The 13,437-nt window shown below is 40.1% G+C and overlaps 1 protein-coding gene across 50 annotated transcripts in view; it reads right to left on the minus strand.

Annotated features, from left to right (window-relative positions):
• Positions 1 to 13,437, minus strand: part of RBFOX1 (RNA binding fox-1 homolog 1) — a 1,470,157-nt gene that overhangs the window by 36,051 nt on the left and 1,420,669 nt on the right. For 33 of the 50 annotated variants that reach the window (XM_071211399.1, XM_071211389.1, XM_071211388.1 and 30 more), the window contains 2 exons: positions 11,523 to 11,562; positions 807 to 871 (listed from right to left, as the gene is read on the minus strand). In XM_071211399.1, the coding sequence (XP_071067500.1) occupies positions 807 to 871; positions 11,523 to 11,562 (105 nt within the window). Of the gene's footprint in view, positions 1 to 806; positions 872 to 5,690; positions 5,734 to 11,522; positions 11,563 to 13,437 lie in introns of all 50 variants that reach the window. The other 17 variants (XM_071211396.1, XM_012518737.3, XM_071211374.1 and 14 more) reach the window with 1 other exon arrangement.

The following is a 13,437-nucleotide window of genomic DNA, read 5'->3' on the forward strand; positions in this document are numbered from 1 at the left end:
AACAGAGCCAAGGAGTTGCATTCAATATGAAAACACGCACTTTTTCTTTTCTTTTCTTTTTTTTTAAGTAATCATATAAAAAATAGCCATGGCTTGCTGTTTGGAACCAATTCATCTGTTACGCCCAGGTAAAGAAGTGCCCCACCCCTTCATCCTGCCTTCTGCATTTCTGAAACCCAATTCTCTCTCTTCCATTATCAGTCATAACCTTGTTTGTGAATTCCAAATAAAAGTCGAATTACGTTTGTAGTGCTGGGCACTGCTAAGAAGAAGGGATATCCTTACGGACGCCAGATATACTTCCCCCACTCTTTTATTCTGAATTTAAAAATGCAATGGAGGGAATGCTTTACTTGGTATAAAAAGTGGTAAAAAAAAAAAAGTGTGGGGGGATAGGGTGCTTATTCTAGGTCAATATCTCCTGCAGCAGCACCTGCTTCCTATGTGTTAGATGAAGCCACGGTCTTACTCAGAACCCAGAAGAAGGTCAGGTAGGGTGTGTACGTGTGTATGCAAAGTGTGCTGTCACAGGAGTTAGAAATCCAAAAAATGACTCTATTACGGGAGTGAAACATATTCTTTTCTTTGTGTCTTGGCGGAGAGGGCAAGGCGTTTAGAAGGAACGAGGCTCCCTCATTCATCCCCTCTCAGCGTGGCTCTGTGTCACCCTTCACTGTGGGATCTAACTTTTGGGGGCTGCCTCCCAAGCAGTCATGCATTTCCACCACAACGGGATGAGAAGCTCCTTTCCCACCAACTAAGTTCATTTCCAAGTCGCTGTCAGGCTCGAGAAGAAAGGCTCTTACCTGTCACTGTAGGCAGCGGCAGTGGCAGGGGTAGGCTGGGCGTAGCGGTACGCAGCATAACCACCCTGAAACACAAGGAGAGATGTGGCTCAGGAAGGCAGAGGAGCCCGACGTGGGCACGTTCAGCCACCAGAGCACACCAGAAGAGCAGTTACCCAAATCTACCAATCTAAAGTGGAGGTTAACGAAAGCTTAGTGTCAAAGCAGAAGTACACAACATACCAGAAAGGGAAGAGGTTTAAGACCTCTGGGTGTTAAAGGTTAGCAGTCATCAGCATATCCCAAAGGAAGTGCCCAGAAGCCCTGGGAAGGAAATGTACCTAAAAGGTTAATATGATTACCTGGGGGCTGTGGAGGATTATGGGAGATTATTTTAAAACTCTTGATACTTTCCTGAACTTTCCAGATTGTTGAAAATGATTAGGCTTTATTACTATTTATTAGTCATTAACTTAAATTTTGTGCGAATGATCCTTGATTTTTTCCTCATAAAACCCAACATAGGTCAAGCTAATGCCCTCCTGTAGTATTTATTTTAAAAATCAGATAATCTTTTGCTTCTAAGTTTCTGAGTAATTGCTCATGTTTCTAGCCATTTGACCGTTAATGCTGAAGAATGTCTTTAGTTTAAGAACGTTTGCATGGTTATTACAAAAATGGACTGTAAATGGTGAAAATTCTGTCTTTTCAGCAAAAGCTACCACTCTGCTATGTAGCATCGCACACTGGTTCAGGTATTTGTTTCGTGTGGAAAATATGATAACGTCTTCTAATTTGTAAATAAAATCATTAAGAGAGAAAAAAATCTGAAAAAATAATTAACATTTAGTTGCATGTAACAGTAATTGCAATTGTTCAACTAAGCAAAGAGGACAAGCAAGTGGGCATATTTGAAAGGAATTGTGTTTGGTGGAGCATCGATTATGAAACTGTGAAAATAACAGAGCTTCTTGCTCAGTGGACCGCAGCGATACGTCAACTGCTGCTGAATGATCTTAGCACAATTAACAAATGGGACAGTCCCCACTGATAACATAGGGACAATTCAGGTTCTAATTAGAATACCCAATCCCATAATTCCCTGGGGGAGAAGGCTCTCACCCTTGACAAGCAGGGGCAATTCAGAACAGAGTGGTGTGCCCAAGGGTGGCTAGTGGCATGATACAAAGTGTGTGGGGGGAGTGCGGAGATTGTATTTGGCCTCACTTACAGGAGGGACCCAAGCAGTAGGATAGGAAAGAGATGAAGCAGGGAAGCAGCAAAAAATAGCTTTCAAAAATCTAGGCAAACTGGTCCTACTAATTTCTTTCTACCCACTTTCAGCTACAGCTAACTTTGGGAGTAACCCTGCTATCACTTGCAGAGCAATTCAGAAAAGCTAATTTATCCTTAAAGGAGTTTATTCATTGGATCAGCCCTAGAGAAGACACATCCAAGACATCCTAGCAGATAATCACCAATCATTTTGAGTCAGTTTAAAAAGAAAAAAATCCTGCCCCGAAAAATAACGTGGACATTAAAAAAGAGGTGTTAGCCAGACACCACCTGGTGTTCCAAACACCATATTTTCTAATTAGAAACGGAAACTCCTTAGATTTTGCTGAGGAGTTGTGAAACCAAAGAAATTGTCAGACAAGCACCAAACTCAAGATAAGAATGATAGGCTAGGGGGAAAGTAGGTCATCAGACTTCCAGAATCATTCTTTTAATCTGCTTGCCCAGCTCCCTGGCTTTCATGATGCCTACAGAAAGATACAGGTGTGCAGGTGTGTATATTAAAATTAATAAGTAGGGAGGGGCTGGGATTGGGTAGCTGATTGCCAGGAGGCATTGATAGCCACTGGCTGAGAGCTTTGGAGGGAGAAAAGGTGTGTTTTCACCCACAAAAAGTATGTATGTGCATATATATATTTATATATTTTCCCCCAATAGACATAAAGGCATTTGCAAAGGCTATCAATTATCATGTACGTCATGATTTGGTGACTGTGAATTGGGGCCCAGCAAAGATCTCTAGCATTGTTTGCAATCCCACTTCATTTGGACTTTTTATCCCCGCACCTCCCCGACCCAAGTTTCGCAAAGTTTTGGTCAACGAAAGTAGCTAGTGATTTTTAAAAGTGGGAAGAACTGCAGTGGTGGAAATACGAAATAACTAAAGTTGAGCCTTACTACTAGGTTGCTATTTATCATAAAACAAAAAATGCAGGTGGGTACAGCTGGGCGCCTTCTACACAACTGATGTGGTCATCCATGGAGCCTGGGGAAATACCTCTATGCCACACGTTTGCATATGAGTTGGCCATTTGAGGGAATTAATGTTTATTTCTATGCAAAGGAAGACACTAGGGGTCAGTGCCCTGATATTTGTCTTTGTGCTTTGAGAATCTGTAGATAAGTCAAGGTCATTGGTTGCTGAAGTCTGAATGGCCAGTGGAGAGATGTTGAGCTTGATGAGTGGTTTGTCCTGTGCACTAGACCTTTTGGTGATCAAGGAAATATTCTGTATCTGGGCTGTCCACTATGCTTGACACCTTTCACGAATGGATACTAAACACTGGAAATGTGGTGGGCTCAACTAACTGAATTTTGGATGGCACAAGTCAAAGTCATCTCTGAAACATGTAATAAATTGAAAAAAAAGGGTTAGATGGCTTGATACATCCACATCTATATATTGTATTGTCTTCCTTTGCCATTTATTCTTCTTATGAAATCCATTTTAGGGAGATAACAGTGTTGTGTATTAACTTAATGTACGTGTGCAAACACTGTAAAATGATCAAAAAAATACAAATTGCTTTAATTTGCCTTTCTAACAGGTGACTCTAATCAATTTTATTGCCCCATATTTTGCAGCTCACTGAGCGTAGCCAGAGCTTCTGCAAGGTTCTACGGTAAAATCTGAAAACGGAGCACTCACTCCTATTTGCTGTCAACAGACGGTGTTCATGTTGAACCTGGTTCTTTTGACAAAAATGTGTCCTTGACAATTAGATTATTCCTATCACCAAACCATAGGAAAAAAAGGGATGAGAAGCAAAATATAGTGCTGCACTTCCCACTCATAAAACATATGCACTTTTCACATGTTGGGCAGCAAAATATAAATTTGACCTTATATAAAATATAACTTTTAGAGGATTGGGTGTAGCTCAGTGGTTGAGCACCTGCTTTGTATGTACAAGGTCCTGGGTTAAATCCCTGGCTCCTCCTAAAAAATAATTTAAAAATAGTAGTAGAATAAAATAAAATTTAAATTTTATGTGACCATTATGGATCACCATCACCAAATGTAACCAGTAGAGATCCAGGCTTGCCTGGTCTGAAAATATTTTCTTTGTTAGCCAAGCCTCTGGAGGTCAGTAGAGAAAGCTACAGATTAAGGCACCTCTAACAATGTCCCAATAGAGTATTTTCAAAATTGTCCTTAGTGGGATATTGATGGTGGCAGGGAAGGGATGGTTTCCATGACCAAACGGGTTAGAAAATGTTGGGTTAAACAAAATGAAACTAGATTCTCCATTTGTGGAATTTCCTAAAAGAGTATTGATGACCATGTTGGAACTCCAATGTCTCTCAAATTAGTTTGACACCAAAATCAAAATTTTAACTTTAGAGCATACTTTTGGAAATAGATGTTCTAATAGCCAAATAGTGAATGACTTAGGAAGTAACCTTCGTTTGCTGGTAGAGGCACAGGCCCCTAAATGTGCATGTTTCCTTCCCCATGGTAAAGTAGCAATGGGTTTAAGCCCAGGGAGTAGGGGCAGAGCAGAAGCCTCCTACTCACTGAGACTATACAAAGATCTTCATGCAAAACAGGGGGCTTATTATACATATATTCAAATAACTCTATTGACATTCGATTCACTACAGTAACATTTACAAGAACATTTGTAAAATGGAAAACTGCAAAAAAATCACAACTTCCTATTTGATTTATACATTCAAGTACTTTTGAAGTGTGACAAGAGAAGGCCAGTTTTCTTGAAATGTAACAGTACGAGTTGACCTTGAGAACGTCAATAATTTTGTCTTCTAGGTCCAAGTACCTCTTTTGCATAATAGCTTTTTCTTTAAAACTTGATCAAGTCTTAAGATAAAAAGTACATACTTTCTTAATTAATTTAATAGTGACTAAGATGAGGCTCACAGGTGATAGGGAAACCCATGTAATAAAATCCCACTGATATTCCTTAATTTTACTTTTTTCTTTGGCAGTTGCAATGTTGATTATAGATCAACTTTGGAGACCCTCAGTCAACTACAATCCAACAGGGATGATGGCTCTTTTGTACTTCCTACAAACTCATTAATTTGGGAGTTGCTTCAGCAGTGAGAAACAGGTTTGAAAACTATAGCAATAATTGTGAAGTAAATTTCTGACCAGCTACAGTGAAACCAGGGAGAGTATATCCTCAGAGCAGGATATACAAGAGGTTTTTGGCTTAATCATTCCAGGTGATTCCTACCCCAATTCATTGACCCCTCTAATTTGTTTCACTGAATTTACAGTGATTGAGGCAATGCTTTAGATTTTCTCTCTCTCTTTCTTCAGATACACTTTAAGCCAAGAAACTAGTTTCCAAGCTGGACCTCCATTTTGATATGATCCATCAAAGTTCATTGTTATGGCCACTGGACATCAGTTCTGGGAAAAAAAACAGCCTTAATAAAGCAGTAGACATATAAGTAGAGAAGGGGAAATGTGAGGATGACCATCTCTATTTTAGACGAATTTACTTTAAACTGGAAAATTCAGTTAAGTCTTTCCTCCGCCTATGTTAGAAAACATCTCCCCTCCCTGGTGTTCTCTTGTTAGTAGGATTTCACAGCAAACCCACAGAGTGATGAGTTTTTCCACCAGTTGGGATTTCATACCTGCAGCAATTTATTGCCATACACAGGCTCTTGATACACTACTCTATAAGGAAACAGAAATGTAATGTTTTCAATGCAAAAATGAAATAAAAGAAAATGCATAAGTCAGACAGAAATTCCAGAGCAATTCATTTACAAGTTTGCTTCTTTTACTTCACCAAGATCCGAGAGTGACCCACCAAATCTTAGGGGGAACCAGGCATTTCCAAACACTTTTAGCTGCGAATTTCTATAACAGAGTACTAAAGAAGGTAAAAATGGGAATCAAACCACAATAAACCATATTTGTATTACAATCTGTACTTATTTTTGAAGAAGAAAAAAGGATAATTTCATGGCTTATTAACCTTCAAAGAATAACGTCACAAGTTAACTATCTCAAAACTCAACTCTTTATCTTGTGATTGGAATTCTATGGAATACCTAAGGATCTAACTTTGATATTTAATTATTGGGACAGTTAAGACAAGAGCTCAGCTCTAACAACAGAGAGAAAAATTGCATTTCATAAATAGGTAATGATTCACATTGAAACTACAAAGCTACTTTTAAGATATATGACTAGGAAAACTATTACTATATGCCTAGAGAAGTTACAGTTAATATATATGTCAATGACACATCATCACTTCAAGTCTAACACTAAGATGGTTTCAGTAGATCCCTTGTACAGACTGGAAAGCAATTTTTGGATGTGAGAATTATTCATGGGTGAAGCTAATCTTTCAAGTGCCTGGTTAGAATTTGAAGTGAAATTCTTCAGTTCCAGGGCAGCCAATCAGTAGATGAACATTTTAGGGACCTATCCTACAAAGGTTAGATAGATAGATAGATAGATAGATAGATAGATAGATAGATAGATAGATAGATAGATAGATAGATAGACAGGTAGATGAGAGAGATAAGATAGAGATAGAGATAAAGCTAGAGAGAGAGAGAGTCTGGCTATATATAATCTGACTTTCCTTTCCAATTTAGTTTTACTTAACCTTCTTTTTTAAGGTAAAATTTAAGCTTTTGAAGCTATGCCTGTCAAAGTTCTCAGTTCTCTCCCCGCCTCCCTTCCACCCCTCTCCCCTGGATCTCATGGCTTTTGTCGATGTTGCAAGTTAAGAGTTAAGGTATCATTCCACAATTCTATGCCTGCCCCCTCCACTGTTCTCTCACCTCTCACCCTCCTCTTTTTTTTTTATTGCATTTCTCAAATTTTGCCTGATGAGGACAGCAGCTTAGTCTGTTTGCTTAGTGCTTAAATGTTGAACTCTGGAGCCAGGTCACGTAGACTCATACCCAAATTTCAGTTAGGATTTCTGGGTAAACCATTTGATCTCTTTTCTGGAAAAAAGTTTCCTCTTCTGAAAAAATATGGAGGCAACAAAAAAGACTCCTGCTTTACAGGGCTGTTGGGCAGAGGAGAAGAGGTGATCCAGATAAACTGTGGAGCATTTTGTCTCACACAGTAGACACAGTTTGTAAATGGACTGCTGTCTCACTCATGGTGACTGATCCAGGGGCAGGCTAGCACTGCTCCTTAGCTGGCTTTGCCTGAAAACAATGTCTCAGGAATGGGAACTCGTGGGTTTTATTTGGAGAATACCTGCCTCCCAGCTTTACATGCCCCTGGAGCTACTGACACTTCTCATACTTGAGCTCAAACATTGGTGAAATGAGCAAACCACTTGGTTTTATGATCTGTGGATGGCAGAGAGAAAGGAATTCAGAAATAATTATGTTTACCCATGGTGTCAACCAGACACTTGTAACAGATTTTAGGAATGGTGTGAAAAAGCACTGGAATCTCAGGGTTTATTTCCTGGGCAGCGCTCTGGTTGAATCGACTCCTAGGAAAATTAGGATCTCGGAATACAGGGACCACGGTTCATATCTATATTGTATATCAATTTTCTCATTGCCTAGCATGCCACTATTTTACTCTGGTTTCCACCAGTGGTTTTGTCAACTCATTTTTATAGCACTATTATAATTTCCTTCTGTCCTTCTTTCCATTTTAACCAGTTACCTTTTGATCAAATGTCATGTTCTTTGATATCTCCTTGATTAGGTCAAGCCAAGTGTCTCAGTTAAGTTCATAAGTTAGGTTGACCTTATGCAAACTGTCAAGTTACTCCTTGGTCAATTTCTGGCCTCATGAAATCTATAGCATCATCTCCAAATATAACTGATTGCTTGGTGAGTCTAGGGAACTTAGTCATTCTACTTCAATTTTAAGCAGTTTGTCATACTCATGTATCACCTCTATTGTATTTACTTAAAATTTTCTTTCATTTGACCCACTTTTTAATTTAAATGAATTTATTTAAATTTATATCATTAAATGATAATTACTGTAGATTTGATAAGCTAGTTACAGAAATTAAATACCCATCTTTTGAAATAAAAATGTGTGTGCGTGAATACGTGTTGTTTCTTAGGTGGAAGGGACCTGAACAATGACCTTTTCTCCTTCCTTCTGACTCAAATACCCCACTCCATCAGCAGCCATCCATCCTTTGCCTGAACATCTCCACTGTGGCTAGAAGCAGCCATTCTCCTTCAGGGTTTGGCTCCTGAATTGGAGGCTTTTCCTTTGTACTCAGCCCAGATGAGCTGCCCTGGTTTTTCCCTTAGATTCTGGCACTCAGCATTTCATAACAAGTCTACCTCCTCCAGCAACTTAAGGACATTTATGCTCTTCTCTCCCTCCTCCTTCTATCCTTCTCTTCTCTGCAAAGTTGAAGGAGGAGATAATTCTAGATGGAGGTTGTGGCTTGCCAGATGCAGTAACCCTGAGGCTCTTCCCAATCCTCAGTGCTCAGGCAGGCCTAGGAAATGCCTGGGGCTCCAGCATCAAGCAGAAGGGATGGGAAGACCTTGGAAAACAAAGGAGAGAAGGGAAGAGCGAGGAGGAACTCACAGCAAAGGGCAGCAATTCTGATATACCTGCTGTTATTTTTCAGTTTCTCTGATATACTGCCAGGGTGAAGGATGATTAGAGTAGGAAGAATCTGAAAGCAGCCTCCCCTTTATCCTCAGAAGTAAGCAAAGCTAGAAGCTAACGACTCAGTCCAACACATTTAAAAAAGAAGTAACAGGTTGAAACTTATCAGAGGTAACTAATTTGTCTAACTCATGTCCCAGCTCATCTTGGGACTGTCTTAAACCGATTTAGTGTGCACTATTTTTAATTGGATTGGGGGAGTAAGCCAGAAAATTTCTTTAAAAGAACCTCACATGATTTTCTATGAATCTTTTTCATTGTAATTTCTTTTAAAAAAAAAAGAGCACTGGGGACATTTCTATTTATCAGAATATGTCAGTATCTCAAGAGTGGTAGGGGCAGTTGTTTGAAAAGTACATTCAAAATTGTAATATACTTTTGGTCAGGGCAAATCTTACTCCATACATTCTTATGTGAAGGAAATATTAATATTCTTTCTTTCCTTTAAGCCAACTTAAAGCCATCTATGCATCCTCATTTGTGGTAGCTGTCAACAGTGTCATCACTGCTGTTCCATACACACAAACAAGCAGCCACACACAGAGGTCACCATCTTATGCAGAGCAAAATATTCAGGAAGTCCTAGCTGCCTTCTTGGAAAGAAGATAGAAACATTTGTTGAGTAAGCAAAATCAAATTCATATTTCAGTAATTTTTTCTGTCACCTCTTTCACATTGGACACCCCCTGAAAAACCTCACTGTTGTTATAATACAAACAGTGGGAAAATGCTATAAAATACTTTGGGCCACTAACAGTGGCTTTGCAAGGGAGAAAGGAACAGCTTTCTTAGCCTAGATATCAGGAGGCTCAGGCTTTGATTCAAGGCTGCCTCTGTGACATAGCCCCTTCATATAAACCTCACCCAGATATGTATGGGTGTTGGGCCGCTGAACCAAGGGGCTGGGCCCAAATATGATGAATTTGTGAGAAACAAATCTCCAAGTCTTGTAAGAAAACTACAAGCACACAGAGATCTTTTGTGACTTTCCTCCTTGATTACAATTTCTCTTTCCCCCTGGTTCTCTCTTTCCCCCTGGTCCTGCTTTAGTGACTATTCCAATGTTGCCTCATGCCCTGACCTATGGAGCCACAGTGTCTGCTAGGCTGACCAAGCCAGTCCACTGCCTTCCTTCTAGAATGCCCACAGCCCTTGCCTTCAGGAAGTTTTTCCTTCCTGCTATCAAAGAACCTAGGAGGCAAGGAGAAGACATTTAATTCAAATAGCCATAAGTAGAGCACAAATTAATAATTCAATAAAAATTGTCATCATTTTACAAATGGAGACGCTGAGGCCCAGGGAGGCAGACGCTCAGTAAATGATAGCTAATACTATAACCCTTGTATTGTTATTTTTCGCCAGGCTTATCAATATTCATATTTCTTTCCTGGTGAATTTTCATGGAGATAGCGTTCTCATTCATGAATATTTTTTTTTTCCAATTTCCCTGTCCTATCTTTACTCTCCTCTATTTCCAAGTTGTTTGTTTTTTATTACCCTAAACTCATATATACCATCTTGCTCCCCTCCATCTGCCAAATGTACCCACAGGCCACACTGAGGTGAAGGGCTGTGGCCTGATTCTAGTCCATCAGGCCCCTGCAGATATAGATTAGCTCCAGCCTGCTCACCGTTTAAAATGGCATAAACTGAGAGAGGCCAGAAGCAGCAGCAGCTTCAGCTACACAAAAAGGGGTTCACTGTCCAAAGGAAGGACAAAGTAGGTTGTTCATTTATTTTATTAAAAAAACACTAAAGCACGTATTAAAATAAATGTGCTTGATGAAATTATGATAGAAGTCAGCTAAGTCCATCCTTGACAGAGATTAATACCATGTCTCAAAATTATTGTTTGAAATTCAAAAGGAAGAAAATGAAATGACCATTGCCTTTCTCATTTTCTAGTAAATGACATCAATTTGATCAGAAATACGGTTTTATTTTTCTTCCCTCTCTAGTCTATAAAACAACACATATAATTCCAATGAGCTTATTTGAAGCTACCTGTAATAAAAATGATGTGGTTTTTAAAATGTGCCCCCCCCACCAAATTCAGCCCAATTGTTTTAAAACATGTTTATTCCAACTCATTTTTATAACGCTGCAGCTAATATCATAATGTGGGAAGAAAGCTATGTCTAGATCAACTAAGCTTAGTTTAATTATGAGCCCCATCATGGGCAACAGTTTACTCTTTGTTAAAAATGAGAACTTTTGTTTTATAAATAAAGTGGTATCATTTAACAAACAATTCTAAGTCATGCTCTCTTCTGGGAAATGGAGGGAGAAAGGGTTGGGGAAAATCAGAGCTTCACGCTCAAGTTGACGTACACTTTGTTAGGAGAATTAGCTGTTTCTCGCTGAAAGCATTCATGTCCAGAAAGAGAAATGGAGAGAAAGGGAGTTTTTCTGAGATGGTAGCAATAAATAAGTAATTAAACCAACTTCTAAGGAAAACATAGAAAACATCAGCCATGAAAATATCTTTTAACCCTCTACAGCTGATAACAGCAGCTGTTATGCTTAAATATTGCACTGAAAACACACAGACCGTTCTGACAACTTCAGGGAAAAATTCTTGTGTGGGGAAGGGCGTGACTTTAATTTGATATGTGAGAAATGTCTTCTTTTTTGGGGGGGAGTTCACATTTCTACTGAAGTTCGTCAAGGAGTCCATTCCTCTGTCCTGAGTGATGGCATCCGATGACTAAGAGGCCAGAAGGCATGCCTCTTGATCCTATCGGCCACGCCAAGGAGAGAAATACGCAGCAAACTTGTAAAAACAACGGCTCCGGGAGGAAACAAGGACAGCATGCACGTTAATGAATACTTACATAAATGTCTGCACCATAAAATCCATCCTGGTAAACAACACTGCAAGGGTGCACACACAAAGAGAAACGTCCATATTAGTGCATTTCCCCATGCAGACACGTCATCCCTGCACTGGCAACGTTAGTCTGGTCACAAGGTCCAAAACACAGGAACCAAGGAGAGTTTTCACATTGGTTAAGGAGGCTGGAGACAACAGCGGGGGATCAAACCGAGCAAATGCGGTTGGGGTTCGCGGTTGGCCCAGAATCAGGACGTGGTGGCGTGCTGGGTAGCTGCGTACCCATTTCCCATTTCCCAGGAGGGGATGCAAAAGCACACAGCACTGAAATGCAGAGCTGACGGAGGCGGACTTGCAGTGGCCTAGAGTATATATTTTATATACTTAAAAGATATGATTAATAATGGTAGGGACACACTAGCATTTTCCATATGAGTCACAGACCTTAGGAAAACTGGACTACCCAAACGGCTTCAAAAGTTTTCTCAAGTTTTCTTTCTCAGTATAGTATTCTATTTGGCAATTCCATGTGTTGCTCTTGAACAGTAAATAAGAAGAATATCTCTAATTATACATGTGCAACACCATGTATATATATGTGTTTGAATATATTTGTGTACCTGTGTTTATGTACAGACATGTGTATGTGTGTATGTGCATGCATGTGTTGTATATGAGTATGCATGTGTGTTACTATATTGCATATGAACATGTACACATGTGTGCTTATATACAGCATGTTATGTGAATAGGTGCATATATGTATGAGTATATATGTGAGTATGTGTGTACTCATCTGTGCATATGTGTGTATATCCACATACATTATATCCAGACTAAGAGACACTCCCTATTGTGAATGAACAAGTTTGACCTAGCAGTAGCTCTTCTGATCACCACCCAAATAGTCACTGTCCCGGGGAGAAGGGACTTCTCAGGAGCGAAACATTTCAAAAAGCAGACTCTGGACATCTTCAGAAGTTTCTTGATGTGCCAGGAGTGAGGCAGCCAGGAAAAGAAACTCATACTTATGTTCCCAGGAATCCGGCATAAATTTCCTAAGCATTAAAATGGATTTAATGAGGATCATCTATGTAGCAAGGCTTTTCTTAGAGCCATAGGATATCTGGATAATAAAAAACACTTTTCTAAATGCATATTTTTAAAGGGTTGGTAGCTATTAAGAGCCTTCCTTGCTATCGTCCCATGGAGTTTCTAGATGATTCATGATTCTGGCAAAAGACCAAGGAGTCCCACCACGGAATGGAGCCAGGGTTCTAATAGAAGCACGACTGATGACCAAAGGATTCCAGCAGATTGCAGTAGCAGAGAGGACCCGCATCGAAGCCAAGCTTGTTGAGCCAAGGAAAGCCACTTTACAACACACACACGCACACACACATGCGGCAGTGACACTGGGTTGCTGGAGAACACTGTAGTGTGCTGTGCAGCATTTTCCGAGTTGACTGACTAAAGCCCAAGCAGCAAGGACTTCATGTGCTAAGGAGGTTGGTGGGCACAGCTTTCATCTGTGCTTGCTGTGATCCGCGAGCGCACAGTTCACAAGGGCACGTATCAGCAGAGGGATCCGGAGGTGCTCAGGGCCCTGAGCTATGCTTTCAATTCGCTTTCCGCATTTCCAGCGTAAAGAGACAGTGTCTGCTGGGGGTCAGAAGGCAGGGTCACCTCTGCCAATGGGACTTGGAGCAGATTTGATGACATGGAGGAGAGCAACAAATATTTAGCTTGGACCCAGAACCACAGAACCAATCATTTAGTCGTGGCAAAGTATAGGTTTTTGTGCCCATCTTCCATACTGCCCTGCCTCTGCTCATGCAATCCCTTGTGCTCAGAATGTCTTTTTTCCCCACATCCTTACACAAACAGACCACCATTCGGGGTCACATTAGGTGAGA

This window comes from Dasypus novemcinctus, chromosome 23 (assembly GCF_030445035.2).
Source record: "Dasypus novemcinctus isolate mDasNov1 chromosome 23, mDasNov1.1.hap2, whole genome shotgun sequence".
In the NCBI taxonomy this organism is placed as follows: Eukaryota; Metazoa; Chordata; class Mammalia; order Cingulata; family Dasypodidae; genus Dasypus; species Dasypus novemcinctus.